The 20,539-nt window shown below is 40.6% G+C and overlaps 1 protein-coding gene across 1 annotated transcript in view; it reads right to left on the bottom strand.

Annotated features, from left to right (window-relative positions):
- Positions 1 to 2,254: 2,254 nt before the first annotated feature.
- SPTBN5 (spectrin beta, non-erythrocytic 5) overlaps positions 2,255 to 20,539 on the bottom strand; it is a 108,185-nt gene continuing 89,900 nt past the window's right edge. Inside the window, exons 52-67 of the mRNA XM_086748721.1 lie at positions 18,306 to 18,518; positions 17,726 to 17,922; positions 16,948 to 17,152; positions 16,013 to 16,207; positions 14,719 to 14,874; positions 13,970 to 14,187; positions 12,331 to 12,520; positions 11,167 to 11,343; positions 9,033 to 9,137; positions 7,399 to 8,019; positions 6,347 to 6,418; positions 4,759 to 4,845; positions 4,233 to 4,324; positions 3,960 to 4,045; positions 3,340 to 3,475; positions 2,255 to 2,561 (exon numbers count right to left, since the gene is read on the bottom strand). Of these exons, the coding sequence (XP_086604847.1) occupies positions 2,387 to 2,561; positions 3,340 to 3,475; positions 3,960 to 4,045; positions 4,233 to 4,324; positions 4,759 to 4,845; positions 6,347 to 6,418; positions 7,399 to 8,019; positions 9,033 to 9,137; positions 11,167 to 11,343; positions 12,331 to 12,520; positions 13,970 to 14,187; positions 14,719 to 14,874; positions 16,013 to 16,207; positions 16,948 to 17,152; positions 17,726 to 17,922; positions 18,306 to 18,518 (2,925 nt within the window). The 3' untranslated portion in view covers positions 2,255 to 2,386. The remainder of the gene's footprint in view (positions 2,562 to 3,339; positions 3,476 to 3,959; positions 4,046 to 4,232; positions 4,325 to 4,758; positions 4,846 to 6,346; positions 6,419 to 7,398; positions 8,020 to 9,032; positions 9,138 to 11,166; positions 11,344 to 12,330; positions 12,521 to 13,969; positions 14,188 to 14,718; positions 14,875 to 16,012; positions 16,208 to 16,947; positions 17,153 to 17,725; positions 17,923 to 18,305; positions 18,519 to 20,539) is intronic.

Below are 20,539 nucleotides of genomic sequence, written 5' to 3'. Positions count from 1 at the left end.
TATTACCTGTGAAGCATTATGATGGCTGGAGGAGGTCTCTCATGAAGGGATACAGAATAATATGAAAGCAAGAAGGGATCTGGTAAACTATGTATGAGGCCAATCAGCCTCACCAGACCCACAGGTGAGATCATGCAGCAAGTCCTCCTAGACTTCATTTCAAGCACATGAAGGAGAAGATGGCAATGAGGAACATTCAGCATGGATTTGCTAAGGGGACATCAGACTTGGATCATGTAATTGCCCTTCATGGTGAAATGTGGTCATGTGGAAAAAAAGTAGATGTAGTATACTTCAGCTTTAGTAACGCTTGTCCCTTATCTCTAAAAGCATTCTCATTTGGAAGTTGTGGAAGTCTTGCTGGATCAACAGACTGTTGGATGGCTTGAAAAGTGGCTGAGCTGCCTTCATCAATGGCAACAATCAATGGCTTGACTTCTAGACATTGGCTGGTGACAAATGGAGTATCTGGGGGTAAATACCGTGACTAATATTGTTCTGCAACTTCATCAGTGAGTTATACAGCAAGGTAGAACACATCCTCATACATTTGAGGACAATAGTAAAAAATCAGGGAGTGGGTGACATGACAAATGGCAGCTCTTCAATCCAGAAGGACTTTGAGAAAACATGAGGACTGAACCAACAGAAATCTCATTAAGTTGACCAAGAAAAAGTGCAAAACTCAGCACCAGGTGCAGAATATGCTCCCATGTCAGCACTGAGCAGCACTGCTGAAAGCATCTGACAGTTACAGTGAATGCCACAGTCAATATGAGTTAAGCAGCACAAATAAAGCAAACTGCATCACGGGCTATGCCAGGAGTGTAACCCTGTTTCGTTAAGAGTGACAAGGACATACTGGTAATACGGGGAACAGTCTGGGGATGTGCCGTTCAAGGGGGAAGCAGAGAGACTGAAAGGGGTGTGGTGGAGGGCTACTGAGATGATCAGGGGTTTGAGGGCACACAGCCTACGAGAGAGACTGGAAGAGCTGCACTTGTTTAGTCTGGTAAAAGAGAAGGCAATATGAGAGCTGCTGAAGTGCAGGTACAAAGCTGATGGGTCCGTGCTCTTCTTGGTGTCAGTATATGATGTAACAGGGGACAACAGGCACAAGTCCTGGGTTGGAAGGTTCATACGAAACTTTAGGAAAAAAAAATCACTCAGAGTAGAGCAGCACTAAACAAGGTAATGGAAAGAGATTGTGAAATTGCCATCCTTGGAGAGTTTTTAAAGCTTGTCTAGACAAAACCATATCTGATCTGATCTAGTGTTGATGATTATTTGGCTTTGAGCAAGACACTGAATTATGGACCTCCAGAGGTCTCATCCTACCAACACTTCTGTGTTTAGCCCAAGGAATGGTATCTCTTCAAAATAAGCATTATACTACTCGCAAAAAGGAACAGCCAGCTCCTGATGTGGTCACCTGTTGCACTGCTGCTGCATCATGCTGGGACTTTGCTGCATGCACTGTGGGGATAAAAATTTGATAGTTTGTGTGCACCTGACACACTGTTCAGCTACAGGTATTTAGAAGAGTGAAAAAGGCCAATAGTGTAATGAGAACAAGTTGAGACTTCATACAGATAACATACTGTAGAATGTTTTTTTCCTTCCCTGTAATTCCCCAAAAGACTTAGATAATTCCTACTCAATCCAGCTTCCCAATAGGCTCTTGTTAATCAACCTAGTATTTGGTCTTTCTGAGAACAGTGTTCTGGGGACTAGACTTCCTCCTTGCTATCCCGCTTTTCCTCTCCTTTTATGCTGACTGATCATTCACGTATTATTTTAGTTTCAGATTCCACTAAAAATGAGTAACACTGCAGGACTTTTTTTTTCCTGGTAACCTCATCCACAAAGAATTGGCAAATAATTGTTGGTTAATGTGTTGTAAAAATGAAAGATCATGGAGACTATAAAACACTGCAGGAATTATATAACATTCCCTTTGAGACGTTTGCTTCTGTGGTGTACAGACTGCCCAACCCTCTTAAATCTTATCCATTGATATCTGCAAAGTTACTTGCAGGTGGCTGCTGTTCGCTCACAGCTAGCACCGTATGCTCTGCTCAGTGCTCCCCATTTCTGTCTCGCAGTCACTTCAGTTGTGCTGCCTGACTTAAAGGTGCCTCTGCTCTTCCATTAGCTAACTCGGAGTAGCTATCACTTAGGTGATATGAGGAATGACAGAGTCATTGTATACACAAAAGTATACCAGATGCAGTCCTGCTTAATTATATTTAATGGTATTACCAGATTTAATACATAATTAAAATAAGTTCCAAAGGTGGTGATTAACTTAAAACATATCAACATATTTCCAGAGGGCTGGGTTAAGATGTGATGGTGAATGGTTTGGTATTCATTGAGGCAAATGTCATTTTTCTCTTCCTGCTTCTAGTTGAGATGGAAGCAGTTTTGATTTATTACTGTTTTGTTCTAGGCTTAGGGTGGTGATGGAGGCTCGTGTCACTGTAGTCCAATCTTCCTTAAGATCTCTGGAAAATTCTGCAGACTCTCTCTCCGGTTTAATTTTGAAGGAAGGTGTTCTCCTATCAACAACATGAATCACCAGAATATCAGGTACAGTCTAGAAGAGTTTAAGTCACTGTCTATATGTAAGAACATTTTAGGGATCTAGCTCAGCAGCAAAAATCTACCAGGCAGAGGGACTAGGATTTCATATCATAGCCTGTAAGACTTTTACAGACTCCAAATGCAACAGAAAGTGATTTACACCACAGGCCAAATTTCTGAATTTGGCTGTGGCAGTGTTTTACACGTCTGTGTTTGGATTCTCAAAACAGCCTTTGAGGAAAGTATTCAAACAATGCAACTTTAGATGACTGGTTTGGCTCCTTAAATTAGGAGGCTGGGTTCCTTTCAGATCCTGCTGGAGAGAATGTTCAGAGAAAAATCCAAAGCATCTATTGTAGGCTCCTGCTCCAATTCCCGCATTTGTTCACACAGGTCTCTCTCCATCGAGCATACAGGTAACCCAGTCTTCAGACCAGATACTTTATTTCCATATCTTTGGTGCCTACAATAGGTGATACAAGAACTCCTCTGGGTGTCCCAATTTTAAGCCATAAACCACAGACAGGATATGGCTGACTATAGCAAGGCCCATTTTTTAAAACTGGCTGTAGCATGTCATAAATGACGCTAATTAATTGAGGCAGGGTCATACTCAAGAATGATGTATTTGACTGGATTAATGACAGAGGAGTGGGGCTTTTTGACCTCAGGGCAATCTCCCTTTGTAGGTGACTGCTACCTAAGCACAAACAGCACTGATGTCTGTTCAGCCTTGCAGCACAGAACCCCTACCTCAGGAGTGAGCTTTTGCTGGTTAGTTTTTCAGCAGAGTCTCTGTCTGGAATGTCCCACAGTCTTGTCTGGGAGGTCTCTACATTTACAGTGAAAGGCTGCACCATTACTGTGGAAGGTGATCTGTTGCTGTGTCCTGCAGAGTCAAAGAATATAAATAAAACTCTCCTGAAGTAGTGTTAGAGGCAGAGTTTGCCATTTCTGGGTCCATAACAATTCTCTCCGAACATCATTGTTATAATTGTGCTCTGGCTTCCCTTCCACCAAGTCACTGCCTAGTGAGGGGTGTCCAGAAAGAGATCTAGATTCAAAAGAAAAGCTGTTGCTCAAGATCCAAAGCAACTCCTTAATAAAAGGATGAAGATAGCCCTTGGGCAAGGGCCCTTCCTGTCAATAACCTGATGCTGACTGCAGTACAACCAAAAGGCTGCTTTGCAAGTTGCCCTGGGCATTCCCCTGCCAGGTCATCACACTGCAAGGTAGCAGGTGACTTGCGTACTGCTGTCTAACAGAGGCAAAAAGGACAGCTCAGAATGCCCCAGACTAAGGACACCTGCTCTTTCTCCTTCACCATCACTTGCTAAAACCACAGTTCATTCTTGAAGGAAGTGAGAATGTACCTATATTATTCTTTAGTGATTGCAGCCAGTCCTCCATCAGTGTCTGAGAAGGTGCTGCGAAGAAATACTCTGCTCCATCTCTCAGCCTGTAAATAAGGATAGGAGAAGGTGAATTGTAGTTAGTCTTGCCTTATACCTTCTGTCCTTAGGAGTGGGGCAAGCACTGTAAGACATTTCAGTTATGCCTCCTAATAGTCTTAGGTGACTGTAGGCAAATACAACCATGCATGTAGATGTGTAAGTTTTCATTAGTGCACTCTGAAGAAGACTTACCGCAACATGAAGGCATTTTCTTTCCTGATGTAGTTTACCAGCCTCTCACATTTGGCGCCAGGAATGCTGAGGGACAGGAGTGTGGATATGTTCTGAAGGAGGACGAAATGAAAACAAAATGTCTTCCGTGTCTTTTCTGCTAGGATTCAATTCCATACCAATATGCATGCTTACTACACATCCATACTATCTTTTACTGCTTCTGACTTTATGACTATAATCACTGAATGCGAAGAACCACAGAGGAAGAATGGACTATTGCGTTATAACTTGAATAAGTAATTCAAGTAATTCTTGAATAAGATAGTTATTTTAAGGCATATATTTGAAAATTTCTGAAAGCTTATTATTCTGTCTTATAGTTGGTATCAGTTGAACAATTGTTGAGTTTTCACTCAGCTGACATTTGAAAGACAACTGATTACCCCAGCTCCAAACCAAAGCAAATGTAACTCTGTTTTCTTTTAAATGTATTTTTAAATAGGTGAACACAGAGATTACTAGAAAAATTAAAAAAACAACTTACCTCAGATGCTTCTTTTTCATCATTATAGAAATCAAGCTTTAATCCATCAAGTTTTACATAGAAGGTTTTCCAAGACCGTGAGGCTGGCTACAAGAATAGAAATGGTAATAAGAGCCAATTATTATCTATATATTTTATTGGAGTAGCCCAGATTATGATCACAGAAGCTCTCTTAGTCATTATTATCTCCTAGAAAAACAGAATCTGCTGAAGTTTCTGGTGTGGGTGATACAGGAAGGGTGTCTCTAAGTCAGGGCTGAATAAATTACATAACCTGGTGCAAGCAAACTGTATACCAAGTTGTGGTCAGCAACATCTTTGAGAGAAGGTGGGTAATCAAAGTTATGTCTATTTTTGGCCATTAAAAGCTCCACTTTTTTCCCAGTTGGACTGTTGGCTCTTGCCTGCTGGTCACAGTCTACTTTTTTTAACTGTGTAGATTAAATTTAATGTAGCAGCCGAATTCTTAATTTTCTAAACTAACCCCACTGGAATGCTACTGAACACTGTGCAAAGGTACCTGCTATTTCCTACTCCAACTATGTATGACTGAAAGGTTAGCCTAGTGCCATGAGACCCTTCTGGATGAAGAATCCTATTATTTCTGTGTATTCTTGTTCTGTTGTGCCAGTGAATCAAGTTGACAATTTGGTCATTCAGAGAAAAGTAAGGAAAAAGTCCTGAGGAAGGTAAGTCATAGTTTTTCTTGTTTGGTGATAGGGAAGTTCAGTATCACAGCAGACTAAGTTCACTGGATCCAGAAGAGAGGAAAAACTGAATTTCTCTTCCCGAAGATGGAGTCCGTACCAGATTAATTTTTTTTAAAGAGATCTTTCAAGTTAAAAGTTTCAGAGTAAATATTCTTTGGGAAAAACAATCCAAGACAACTTGTTCACGTGCAATACCTGTCTACAGATTGGTGGTGAATATTAGAAAATGTCCTGCCCTGCTATGATCATTATCCTACTGACCTGAAGTGATATTCTTTCCCAGGATGAGAATTTAGATTTCAGTTTAATTCAGCCCTGGATTAAACAAACTACTTATTGAAAGATAAACAGAAATGTTAATTATCTTCTAGCACAGTTAGAAATTATAACCATTGGAATCATAGAACTGAGGGTTTCCTCTGCCAACAAACCATTAGATGTTGATACAGGGTCTTGAAGTTTGTATTTTTTTTTTAATGTTGGTGGTGGTTTAGTTTGGGTTTTTTGGGTTTTCTTTGGTGTTTTTTTTTTTTTTCAATTTAGTTCATATTTTGAAATCTGTATTTATAATTAGGGGAACATAAGTAACATGTTCATACAGCCTAGGCTCTGGTTTGTAAATCCATTAAATGTAGATAGACCCTGTTCTGCCAGATTCCCATAACAGGCAAAAATTCCATTGTCTTTTTCTCTTACAGACTAGACCAGGTACTGCCAAAGTCAGTGGATACTTCTTCAGGTATTTTAGTGGCAACTGAATTAAAGCCACAGTCCTGAACTCCTCTTCAGCAAGAGATTATCCTGAAGAAGTCAGACCAGATCTGGACTATAACTCAAGAAAAAATTAATTAACCCAGAGTGGTCGCATTTGTTTCTACCTGTTGTCTTCCTGGAAGGAGCTGGTCTCTCTTTTCTAGGAGTCCCTCCATGTGCTGGAGACTTGCAGAAACCTGAGATACACAAGAACATTGATGTTTAACTTTTAAATTGCCCTTAAATAGATGTTATAATTTCTGAAGGTCTTTCTAGACAGAGAAACCGATCTCTACTGCCTCTACCCTTTACATTCACAGCACAGCTAGAAATGCTTTCTAGGTTGCAGTCACATCTCTGATACACTACTTAGATGAAGAGAATTCATATCCTTACAGAACAATTTACTCATGGAATTTGTTCTTTTATGGTGTATTAATTAATTAATGGGTTTTTTTTTTGTATTATTAAATACACTTTACAACTTAAATTCCTATTCATACCACACCTACAATAATACCGAACTACATCAATGTATAGTGTTGTACTGGTACACTTGGGTATGTGACAAACACATTCCTTGCAAAATACAAGAGGGGAAGGCAATAATTTTTACCTGTCCATGAGTTACTAGTGCATTTCCTGCCAGGGTGAACAAACAGGAGTTGCTCATTCTAGCCTTGCACCAAGTCAGCTCTTTGGTAAGTGTGTCACTAAGTCTTGCCTCTCTCTGACTTCTAAGCTCAGTGTACACTACGTACCACCACCTCATGTAGAGGGTATAGGTAAATCAGCATTCTTGCTTCTTTGTGAGACAGCATTTCCTGCCTCTTGTTAACTGATCTGCTGAGTATTCAGCAGCACGAACAACCTCTAGCTTAGGAAAGAAGAACAGAAACCAATACAGTTGTCAAGACCTAGGCTATAAAGCTCAGTAAATTAAAAATGTTTTTAAGCTATACCTAGCTGCCTAAGTCAACTATCTTTTTGGAAAGTGTATCAATGGCAAAGGCACATAAAGTACCTCTTGCTGTTTGGATCCATGAGTCTATCCACTGAAATGTCCACTACATAGTGCTCTTCGTGACTTTCATACAGAACTTCCTATATTTCCTTACTTTAATTAGCACAGGATAGCAGTTTTGTGAGGAGAGAGCCAGGAACCCCTGGAACTTACCGAAGATGTATTCTCTAGTCTTTCCCAAGAGGAATTAGACAGCAGTAAGTTTGGTGATTTATCTAGTGACCTTTGGCCAGGCTCAGGTGGAGTTGTCATTAGTTTTGTCTGCAGGCTGGAGAAAGGGGAGCCTCTAGCACTTTTTTCCTGAGGTGATAAAAGGTCTGCGGCATACGATTCTGACAAACTGCTGCTGCGTTGCTGGCTTATGAGAGCAGGAGATAAAGGAGAGCTTAAAGGACTGTGACTTTCCAGAGATGTAGCTTGTGGGCCCACTGTCTTTGGTGTAGGTGGAGTGATAATCTCACTGAGCCTCTTCTCAGCTTTCATTTCTGTTTTGTTGCTGCTCAGCACTTTTGGGACTCCCCCAGCAGTGAATTGTTTGAATGTTGATGGAGACTTTTCAACAGGAGAGAAAATAGTTTCCAGTGGGGCCCTCCAGGACAGGCTGGGTGAAGGCACAGATGGCAGTGGCACTGTGCTCTTTATCTCTGTCACCTTTGGTGGTGTTTTCCTTTTGTCAGATGTTTTTCGTTTCAGAGAGGGAACCCGTACAACTTTGCCTTTATCCTTCTGCTCACTCTCTTCTGTGTCCACTTGTTTCAGAAGATTCATTTCCCTCTGTAGCACACAAGTATTACATTTTGAAAAATTACCTTAATTGCATTCATTGGTACTTACCTAAAGGTTTCGGTTTTTTTTTTTATTTTAAGCAGGAATAGTTTTTCAAATACTCTCTTTCCTGGCGTTGAATTTTAAGGCCTGTACCTCCATTGGCATCTTAGAGTTAGAACTGAACTTAATTGCTGAGCATTATTTTGTTGCCCAAACCATAGTACTCATGACAGCTAATCTCAAATAGAGTGAATTGTGCCCTTGCTACATTCTCTAGAGGCTGAGTCTTAAGTCTGAGTCTAAGCTTAGAGTCAAAAGCTCCAGAGGAATTCTGCTTCTCTTCTATGGCACTGCTTAAGTTTGCTGTAGGAACAGTGAGTATCCAGGGGTGTTCTCATGGAAAATTTTAGAGTGAAGGACCTTCCTCCCTCCATTTAGCCAATTTGCAAATCACTGAAAAAAAGGAGACTCATCTGAGCTAATTTTTAGCCTAACGCCAAACACAAAGCTATGTCTTCCGGGTTATTCCAGGAAAATAATTTTTAAAACCATTGAAACAGAATCTGGAAGGCTGACCGAGTATTTTTGGTACCTAATACAATGGGAATGCTGCCAGAAGGAACAAGGCCTGTCTCTGCCTTACTCTCCCTTTATTTTCAGCCCTTTGTTATCCTCCAGCACTGTCAGGTGGCTGCAACTGCCTGCTGAAATCCTGAATGGATCAAAATCACTCCATCCATGTAGCAAGGTATCACTTGTTTCTCATACAGTAATGCACACTACACACCATTTCTGCTGCTTCTGGCAGAAGAAAGCTTCCACTTCTCCCCTAGACTTTTTGCAAGCTAGTTGGACTCCTTTGATCCACATATAGGTCTTGTTCTCAGCTGATCTATCTGGTGTATCTCAGCTTTGGTCACTCATTTACTTCATCTCAACACAGGAGTTCATTCTTAGATGGAATGACTGAGCCCCAAACATGTGTCTCATACACAGCTCATCAGTCTTCTACTTCTCACCTTAGTTTTCCTGCTGAGCTGAGCAAATTTCTCCTCCTGAGCTGCAAGCATCTTCTCAAAATCATGATGTTTCTTCAGTAATTCTTCTACTTCAGACACTGAATCCTGAATGGAAAAATTATCAGATATAGAAGTCCAAAATCAACTCTATCAGAAGCGATTATGCCTAAGAGTTTCAGATTTACCCGTTCTATTTAGCCAGATGATGATTCTGAAATTTTTGTAAGTGAACATCTAAACCCCTAGTACTGTGTGAAAAATCTTAATTTACACTTAAAAAAGAGGTCTGTAGCTTGCAGTCCTTCTGCTGTACATGAAAAAAGAGCTCAAATAACAATGCTTTTTCTGCAAAGCCATGTGGTACCATGGCTTCCAACTATAACAGTTTACATACAGATTAAGTACTTGCATTCCAGCTTGTGCTAGACAGAGTTTATTCCTGCCCTACAACACATGTATCTTAAACCTCTGTCTTGCTCTCTGCTTAGTTTTCAATACCTGATTTAATGACATTGTTTCCCCATCTTATAAACCATCAGAAGACAGTCAACAATGAGAAAAAAATCAAAACTATAGATGCTGGTGTTTAAATAGGAATTTACAAGCTAGCTATCAAGCTGTGCAAAACATTCTACTACCCAATATGAAGTAGTGAAAAACCTTTTTTCCTTTTGAAATAGGCTCTCAGCATGACAGAGAAAGTTCAATCCCCTGCAAGTTATCTTATGTGAAAAAATGGTCTGGAGTTGTCGTGGTTTTGTTAGTGAGGGGGGGCCTAAGGTGGTAGCTCCTGTAGGAAACTGCTAGAAGTTGTTCCCCTTTGTTCAGTGGACTCGGACGGGTCTAGGGCGGACCCGCTGCTGGCCAAGGCCGAGCCGATTGGTAGCAGAATGTTCCATGATAACGCCTCTGCGATAACATATTTAAGAAGGGGAAAACAGAAAAAAAAAAAGAAAAGAGAAGAGAAGATGTGAAGAAGCTGAGTGGGGGCAGAGGCACAGAGGGGGAGGCGCAGGCCTCATGGGCCTGGCAGGCCTCACCCTCTGGCCTCTCGCCAGGCAGCCGACTGGGCCCAACTCGGTCCGGCCCGGCTGCAAGAAGTGGAGAGGAGATGAGAAGTGAATAAGATGTAAAAAAGATCCTGAGAGACATCTACCAGCATGTTGTGAGGAACAGCTGCAGACGCCAAGGTCAGTTCAGAAGGAGAGGGAGGAGTAATGCGGCTCCTGGCCAAGATTCCCCTGCAGCCTGTGGTGACGACCATGGTGGAGCAGGTTGTCCCCCTGCAGCCCATGGAGGTCCACGGAGGAGCAGAGATCCACTTGGAGCCCGTGAAGGACCCCACACCGGGGGAGGTGGATGCCTGAAGGCAGCTGTGGCCCATGGAGGGCCCGCTGGGACAGCTGTTCTAGAGGGACTGCACCCCGTGGAAGAGATGACCCACGCCGGAGCAGTTCCACAAAGGACTGTGGCCCGTGGGAGGGACCCCACGATGGAGCAGGGGAGGAATGTGAGGAGTTCTTCCCCCAACCATGAAGCAGCGGTGTAAAACAACGTATGATGAACTGACTGCAACCCCCATTCCCTCTTCCCCCCCTGTGCCGCTCGGGGTGGGGGGTAGTAGAGATAATGTTAAGCTTGGGAAGAGGGAGGGGTGGGGGGAGGTTATCTTGTTCTCTGTCTCATTATCCTGCTGTTTGTAGTAATAAATGAATAGTTTTCCCCAAGTCGAGTCCGTTTTGCCCATGACGGTAACTTTAAGGATTTCTCCCTGTCCTTATCTCAAACATCGAGCCATTTTTCTTATATTTTCTCTCCCTGTTCTCTCGGAGTGTGGGGGAAGTGAGAGAGAGACTGCATCGTCTGGTCCTGATCGGGGCTGAACTATGACAGGAGTTTTCCCCAGTCTTCTACCACCCTCTGGAAGTCACCACCTCCTGGAGCCCATCACCATATAAAATGTAGCAACTGTCCTGGGCTCATATTCTGTAAGAGAACAGAATTCCTGCCCTTTGTAATCTCAAGGGTACATTACTGTTTAGCTTGTGATTAGCTTCAGGCCCAAGCTGCTAGATGCTTCAAGCATTCTGTATCTGCTAAGAGGCATTTCAATAGTGTTGCACTCGTTACTCACTCCATAGCTAGGATCTGAAAGAAAGCTCTCCTTAGCAGCCAGCCACGCTTCTGCTTGTTCTAGCTCTCTGCGGAGCAATTGGATCTCCCAGTTTTCTTCATATAACTCTTTCCTCATGTCCCAGCTCTCCTTTACCTTCTTCATCAGCTCTGACAGCTCTAACAGTTTTTCTTCAATCTAGAAAAAGAACATTTGCAATGCTAGGAGATGAAAAATGCAATGAGACTTTCATGTGACAGCTGACTAGTGAGTAATCTCCCTCACGATCCAGAAGATGAACTCTAGATAACTCTGTGGCGTTAACATGGTTTAGAAAGGATGTCTGAGTCCTCATTTTTCTGACTTGAATTCATTTAGCCTGTACGTTGTATAGCTATATATTATAATTGTATGTATATTCCACATACTGTATGACCAATATTCTGCTATATGCTTTCCCATGATGAAACTTTATACCCAGACAATTTGTATTATAGAACTAGGGAGAACCAGAAGATTCAACAAATAGATCCATTTATGGCAAGGCAACAATGGAAAGCCTTAAACTGTGGAAAGTTTTCTAATGATTTGTACAACAGAAGTAATGTAATCTTGCATGAATTCTGAAGATGTTTTTCATGGTGTGATCTCTGTATCTACTGTCAGTATCAAGACAAGCTTGGGATCACTGTAAAGGTCAAAGTGTGAAGGTACATAGATAAAAGGATCACTGAAATGTTAACATTCTTGCCCCATTGACTCTATAACATTTCTGAAAAATTACATATCTTCTGGTGCATTCAGGGACATCACTCTATCCTATGGTTAATTGCATTGTGACATATTTTATCCTAGGTCTTGTGTAATTAAATACTAAAATCTCATCTATGTGGCACATTTTTTCTGTGGAATAGCAATACCTCCCTACTCCCCTACATAGCCCTGATCAATCCAGTGACTATTCTTTTATGGTCAGCTTCAAAATCAGTTTTTAGAGGAGTAAGAACTTTAAAAAGTATTTTCTTTTTCTACATGTCACATGAAGTCTGCAGCTTTTAATAGCAGAGAACCTGATTGTCCTGTTTAGTCCTTCTGTTTTGAAAGAGACATAAAGCTGCAACCTCTGCCTATTTAATGTCTTCTTTGTTCACTCCTGTTTGTGAAATATTTAACTCATTAACACACCTCCACAGACATGAAATGTCCATTCTTCATTAGGTCACCTCCTGCCCGCTGCATTTCTTCGTATTTTAACCACTGCTTCTCTATCTCACGCTTGTATTCCTCATGACGCTTGATAAGCAGTTCAGCTCCCAGGACATCATTAGCCAGTTCCTCAGATATCACCAGTGCATGCATCTCATTGGCCCAGGCCCTACAGAAGAGAGTCACAAAGGGTAAAAACTGAAGGAATCTGAGTCTACTGGATACTCAGGAATGCACACATCCCGTGGCTGTGGATACATGTACATAGACTTTTATTTGCTCATGAAAGACATGATGAATACACAAATAAATTGATGAAAGTTCAGTCACGCATCTATGGATTTTTATAACCTGATAGAATATTCCCAGTGCTGCTTCAATACACAGCCTGTATTAAAGGCAGCTGAAGCACACTGAAGCACTGTGCATTCAAATCCTCAGGAAGAGCTGTAACTGGCAAATGGCTAGGCTGTTCACCTAACCTTATCACCAAGCATCAAAGTACTTCCTGTGCATGCAGAGCACTCATGCAAAGCAGCATATTCATAGATACTTTTCAAGGAAAATTTTCTACTCTGTGAGGCTCAGCTGGCATAAACCAATGCCTCCTGAGCTCAGGATCTATCCGTTAACAGAGTAAATGTCCGCTAGTCAGTGGTAATCACTTCACTGTCTTTCTATTTCTACTCCTGTCATGGATTAACTCTTTCATTAACTACACTGAATTTAAAATGTCTATATTTCTTCTGTGAGAAATCCTGTTTAAAAACACAAATAATGAAATAATGAAATATAATATAATGAATATGAAAATAATGAAATATAATATTTCAATATTGGTCTGCGACTTTGAGTATAGCATATTTCTATTAATTATTTGAATTTTTACATTAGACCTCTGCTTATAGAGGCTTTGGCATGATTGGTTTAAACAAAAAGAGATGTTTAGGTCAACATATATTTTTTAAAGAGTATGTTTTGTAGATGCTTTAAACACTCAGCATTTTGTTCTAACTCAGATTTAAAAAGGGGGAAAACAGTAACAGAATTTCCCAGCAATTGAATTATCGCAAAAAACTGACCCCTAATATAAATGGACAGAAGAGTGCATGCATACAGGGAATTAAATACAGGTGTGCAAAACACTTTTGGCACTTAAGCAAGTGTTCTAGACTCTATTCTAGAAGGTTACCTTTAATGTAGTTGCTTTGACCGAGAAAATTGGATACTGGTGCCTGTACAGGTGTAGAGATTACTCTACTATCCAGCAGAGACATCCCCCATCTTCCTACAGAATCAACATTATTTTCAATTGGAATTATGAGACTACCAAATCTATCCAGAGTGACTGATTTCTCCAAGACTGTCAGGAAATACTAAAAATGTGAGTTTATCATGCGCACTGTGCTGATGTGGAGTGGCACAGTAACCTCTGATGTATGGTAAGTTCTGTGAAGTGTTAAGAAGATGCCATGTTTTATTATTCAAAGAGATTTGCAAGCAAGCTGCAGAGCACGTGGGACACGAGTCAAATAACTGACAGGTGTAACTTAGAAAATCCTATGCGGGAAAAACAAGAAGTAAGGCCCACTGACAAACTCAAGGGGCCAACACATACATCAGCTCCCTGCAGTCATTGAAGTATAGCTGGACTTGTTCTGCCTGGCTCAGTCTTGCCTTCCTCTCCAGAAACTTCTTGTCCAGGTTTTCCCAGCACTCATCCACATCTGTGAGTCTCTCCATGATGTTTTCCTTGACTTGAGGGTATGTGCGGCTGAGGTGCCAAGCCTCTCCCCGAATCCGTTCCAGCTCTTTCATGATGGCTGCTAGATCTCTCTGGAACAGAGACAGAATGGATCATAAAACTAAGTCACCACCTACATCTATCAAAAGCAGATTTTAAAGATGGTGCGTATCTTCTCTAGCCATTAGCTTCACAGAGGCTGGAAATCTGACTCTGTCAATATTTTTTCTCTAAGCTTCCTCCTAATGCCTTTTAAAATTCACCATCAAACATCAAAGAAGCTTCTTTAGAGGCAACACACTGAATATTTTGATAAGTGTGGACCTGAGGTCTCTTGTAGTTCAGATGATACCTTTGCAATTATAATAACAATCTGGAAAAGAGTTTAGAAGATAAGGTCATTCTTAGAAGCAAAAAGCATTAATAATATAATATCACAATGTTAAAAATGGGAGGAAAAGGCCCTGTTCTGTGAAACACAAATAATATTTCAAGGTGCAATAAATTTATCTTTTGTTGGCCTGCAAACAAGACACTTGAGAGGATTTCAAATCCAGTATCAGCCTCTTTTTTTTTTTGCCATTTATGCTTTTCTGCCACTGCTTCATGACGGATCCTCTTACCTCTACTCCCTCAAGCTGACTGAGAAGTGTCTGTACACCTGGAAGATCATATCCATAATCATCTATAACCACCACTGCCTCTTTCTCCTGCATCCAGCCCTTTACTTCATCCACATCATGATCATACTGGTGAACTTGCCGAGCTGCTTGTAGATTCTGGAATAAAGAAACAATTTTATGGCAGTACTATATATATCATGTCTGCAGCACAAAAAAAGGGCAACCCTAATGTGTCCCAATGCAGTACAGTCTGAACAAGAGCAGGAGTGAAACGCCTTCCCAATTAAGTCTCCTGAAAGCAAGATGTTCAATCTGTCTTAATTTCCCTGGGTTCTCTTTCTCAATGGAAAGAAACTGATGTCTCTGAAAGAGCAATTTAACCCTACATAATATGAATGACTAAGATGGAGAGCATGAATTGCCCTCTAAATGTAGCGCTCTCAATCACAGAAAGTGTCCTAAAAACTTGCTTGGAATAGAGGCCTACACTGCAAACAGTGAAAATAAGAGGAGTTAAGTGAAAAATTAGGTTTTCTGAAATGAGGTGATTAAAAATGTTTTAATACTATTTTACAGTCAAACTATATATTAACAATTGCCATGCATTTACTGCTGCTAACAGAAAATAGTGGGCTTGAGCTACTTCATAAGCAAAATGTGTATGTAACGTAGTCAAAAAAAGAGTTGAGAACATCTGACATTTTATGTTCTCCTTAAAGCAAACAAAAATGTTGAGTTCTGTGTGTCCACTCTGCTTTTCCAAATGCATGTGTGACTGCAGTTTCATGAGAGGGAGTGAGCTGATTTAACAGTTAACTGCTGACAAAAGGTAGGGGTTTTGGCTCTGTGTCCTTTATAATCTTCTCTCCTATACCCCTTCTTTGACTTCAAGTAACTAACTCTGAAAAAAAAATCTGGAGAGTTTTCATCTGGAGAGTTTTAATAAGCTCAAGTAGTTCAATAAAGAGTCCAATGAGTGCCGGAGCTGGCTTCCTGTTAGTGGTTGTAAACGGTTAGATTGGCTTAGTTTTTCAGGAAACCAGAGCTAGCAGTGAACTAAAGGTAAAAGAATTATGCTAGGCTGATAACTATCTTTCAAGTATAAGCCATGCCAGGAACAGCAGGGTAAGCAGTGGCTATAAAGGGAAATGTATAAAGAAAGAATAGAACAGACTGTACCTATTGCTTTTAAAAACCTTGTGTTTCAACATGAGCAATGCACTGGGGTTTGGGAAAGGAAGGACATGGGAAACTGCAGGGAATTCAATGCCCCAGTTTTTAATGGATTTCCTACCTCTGTCCTTGTCTGGATGGCATGGCATAATTTCTCCCACGTCTCATTGATTTGCCTTGTCCTTTCCTGGATAATGTCCATCTTGCTGTGGTTTTCCTTCTCTAGTTTAGCTCCTAACTCATTTAAGGAGACAACTTTGGAATGTCCCAAAGGTTTTACCTCATTTACAAAATCTTTAAACTTTTTCTCCAGCACCTGTGGGATAAATGGGGACACAGCAGACTTAGATATAAGAATTTCTGCCTACCTCGTTGAGAGAGACAGAAGGATCACTTTCTCTGTACTGTATAACACAAAAGCTATGTATTGCAGTCTACAAGTGCACATCACTTGAAAAACCCAGATGATCTGAAGTTAGAAGGTGTCATCTATTGTCTTGATAATTTAACATCTTATGTCACAGAGAAAAATCACCACATCCTGACAAACAGGTGCTGCTAACCTGTTAGACTGTCCACATGTGCAGCAGTTGTTGAGGAATGGACATTATAAATTATACATCTCTGCACTGTGTGCCCTAAGGATAAATTTATCCTTGAGATCAGCAGCTAGAAGTGTGAACGCTGCATCCCAGTGTTTTCTACTGAAATCATTACAAGATCATGGCCCTAGTCATGTCAAATTTTTTAGGCCCTGTCAAATCTGTAATCAGAGCCAGCAGTGAATTGTGCTGACCTCACCTTATCCCAAGAAAAAGCTAACTTTCTGATGCATCTACTTTTTTTTTTTTTTTTGCTGGAGGATGAGCCTCCATGAGCCTCACAGAGCCCTGTATAAGCAGACAGAAACTAGTCTGAGTTCTTGCTCCAGAGATAAGTGGTTTGCTTAGTTTTTATCACTGTAACATGCCTCACTGTCAGCAGCTACACAAAATTGCAGCACATATATTCCTGCTTTGCCACACAATACATACAATACCTTTTATTTTCTTTTACCTCAACATCATCTAAGTCCTGCCCATAGTCATCAGACTCTGCTACAGACTGTTTACTGGAAAGCCACGCATCCACCAGCTGGAATTCTCTTTCAAAGTGATAGAGCTGGAATTGTTCTTGCAGGCATTTTCTCTGGGTTTCAGCCTTCTGTAGGAGAGACTGATAGTCTGCTAGGATCCCCTGGAGCTTTGAAAGTATGGCTGGACTGTAAAGAACAAGAATCAGAAGGTATGTATTTGTTTTACTGTTCTTTTTGAACATTGTCCTTTCTGACAGGTTGAATTTGCAACACCTTCAAAAACACAGAAGAAAACAGATAACATCATGGATTGAGTTATGCCAAACCACTAAAACCAGCTAGTTCTGGAAATTAAAGTATTTCATATGAAGAGCTGCTCTTTTCACTTCCTCCCCCCAGATGTAAAGCAAATGGGCAATGAAAAACAGTGAACTGTAAAGCATGTCCCAAGCACAGTGTTTTTTGAACCTTTAGGGTAAATAAGAACTAGATGACAGTTACTGGGAATAGACAATGGACAAGGAAGTTGATCTGCACTAGCTGGCCTGTTGTTAAAAACCAACATTCATGAAAACATTAAAACAATCATCAAGCTTTTGGGGGGCTGAGTGTGGGTGACGGTGGTGAAGGAGGGATTGATGTCCCCCGAAGTCATATTTCTGAATGAGCCATCAAACAGCTACTGAAGGTTGAACTTTTCTATATTTGTCTTCTCTGGGCCTGTTAGACCTGGAGCAGAGCCTGTTTTCACTTTCCTACCTCTCTGGGCTGTCTTTGTTTATTAATCTGGCACCTGTCTCCTGTACTTTCTCAATCCGGGGCCTGAAACCATCCATGTCCAGCTTGGTAGCTTCAAGTTTACGAAGTAAAGCTTGTGTGGATTCTTCATTCTTCCCATAATCAGAGGTCTCCAGAATGAAGCTCCTCTCTGCCAGCCATGCCTCCACCTCCAGTAGCTGTATAAAAACACAGGGATGAGCCTTAACATAGCTATGATTTAGGTCAAGACAAAGAAAACTGGAAAGCAGTGGTGCCAAAAGAGAGACATCAGTGAGAACAGAAAGCAGCTTAGGTGCCTTCCTGTAATGCAATCTAGCAGATACTATTGAAAAAAATGTGTACCCAGAACCCAGTAATTATGTATACATGTTTATCCCTCACTGCAGATACTTGGAAAAGTAACTGTTGCTTCTCCACTGTATCCATATTAGCAGATATGAAAAATCAGGACAGTATGAATTCTGCTCCTATCTCAGCACTTGCATCCATTCAACAATGAAAGTCTTGGTTCTTCTAAGCAACAAAAAACCAAAATAAATCTCTCAGGAACCATATTTACCTCATTCAGGAACAGGTGGGCCTCATGTGACTGCATGAGCCGCTGTCTCCTCTCTTGAGCCTCTGCCTTCAATGTTTCTACAGAAGTCTCTAGCTCCTTCAGATGCTCCATAATCTTGTGAGAGGCTGAATGGCCTCCCCTTACCAGTTTCTGCCCTGTACTGAGCACGACTTTGGTCAAAGCATCCCGACTGCTTATCTCATTCTCCAAATTCTGGAAAAAGAGTAAAATGACAGACCAAAAAGAAAAGCTATGGAGATTTTTATACCAGAAGATGTAGTCACGTCATTCCATTATAAATCTATTCTCTATACACAACGATGGATCAGGGGTGCAAAGTCTGAGGGAATGCTCAAAGTGGAGTGGAGGAGTTTTTTGGGGTAAAGGAGTGATTGTAGTAATCAAATACAGCCATGAAGATTGGACCTTGGTGTGTATCCACCCCAGAGTGTGGAGGGAAAAGGTTCTAACCACAAACCTCTTATCTATAGATTCTACTGAAATATAGCCACTTCCACCCTGTTACATGGTGTTCCTTGAATTAAAATGTGTCCAGGAAGAGCAATCAATTCACCTGCTCATCAGTATTTATCACTCGCCAACACCTTTGTAGAAGATGCAGCTTTGCATAACAGCCATCGCAAACACTGTGAGTACACATACTACCAGGCAGCCAAGAGGACAAGGAGAGAAGAAAGCTACCTGAACCAGTTCTCAAAGACTTCACTTGAAATCAATTTTTGAAGACTGGCAGGTTTTAAAACCATATGCATACCTCCATATACCCCCTCATATGGTATTTGCCTGGGTGGGCACAGACCATGCCATCAATTTGTCTGTGGGCAGATGTGCATTCCATGGCTAACTATGCCTGAGCACCTTGAGCACAAACCAACTCCACCATTTTACAATTGTAAATTTACAACTGTTTATTTTCTTAGCTGTGAAACAGGTAGTTTTGCAGTTAGACTGCAGTGCTGTGTTAATGGAGAAGAGATACACTCTATGAGGAGAGGACCTGTTTTTTTCAACTTAGGTGTCAGACCTGGCTAGAAGAGAGCTCTGATTCTAATCTTGCCTTTAACTTGCCCCTATTCATTTCAAGACAGCCACTATGTTGTTGAAAAGTGACACCCTATCTGACCCCAGCAGAATGGAATCCAGTGCCAAAGATTATAAACCATCTTTGGTTTGTAATAACAAGCTAGCAGCGCAAAGAACAACTTTGCAGTTGAACATTTAGGAACATGTATTCACAGGACTTTATTTATAACAACAGGATTTTTTTTAAAAAAAAAAAAAAAAAAAGGTAGCCGGGGAGTGAGTGGAAGTTGTTCCAATCCAAGCAGCAGTGTGTATGTGTATTATGTTTGTGTATAAATGCAGTAAGACAGTATTTCTTTTTCTTTTTTCTTTTTTTTTCTTTTTTTTTTTTGGTTGATACATTTAATGCATAATCTCTTTTGTGGTAACAAACCAAGGACTGAATTTTGCAAATCTGGCTCATTAAGACAAACAACAGAGGATAGAATTAGTAGATTAGAGAATCTAGGTACTAAAAGATTGAGAATTCAAAGCTTACATTTTAGTCCTGCTTCCAGGAGAGTAAGCAGCAAAATGGCAGGAAGAATTGAATTTTATTATGCTCTGGTATTATGGTCTATATCTCCCATTCTCACAGTTCACTGAAATATTTTGAGACCTGGCTGATTAACACAAAGGTAATTGCAGCCTAAAGCAGTATCTCCACTGTTCCTTTAGTTATCCCAAATATTTTCTCAGATTAATTAAGCTCAAACATTCCTTTCTTCTGTGAACCTAATTACTTTCCTACCATGCCAATCAGGTCATAATTTTCAGGAGTAATTGCACACATAACCGCATTTATTGTTTTAATCATGATGAAACAAACTTTTTGTTCTTACTCTCTGATCTCAAAATCAGCAACTCATCTTGCTTAAATAAAGAATTTTTACAAATATGAGAATTACACCAAATACTAAGAAGGTACAAACTATTCAGAATATACCCATGACTCTTACTCAGAAATATTCCAGAAAACATTTTACAATTCTTCATTAAATTGTGAGTACACCTAGGATAAATCAACTTTTAAAGAGACTTCATCCCTGCCACCTGTAGCAGTCTTGACTTTTTACCCTGGGAATATTTCAAACTTTTATAAGTTCAGATTTTTACTTGTAGACATGCAGATTGCACCAAATGCTTGAGCT

The sequence above is a fragment of the Chlamydotis macqueenii genome, chromosome 5 (genome assembly GCF_036417535.1).
Source record: "Chlamydotis macqueenii isolate bChlMac1 chromosome 5, bChlMac1.mat, whole genome shotgun sequence".
Taxonomy (NCBI): domain Eukaryota; kingdom Metazoa; phylum Chordata; class Aves; order Otidiformes; family Otididae; genus Chlamydotis; species Chlamydotis macqueenii.
Note: the sequence above shows the minus strand (reverse complement) of the source record. Positions and strands in the feature narration are given on the sequence as shown.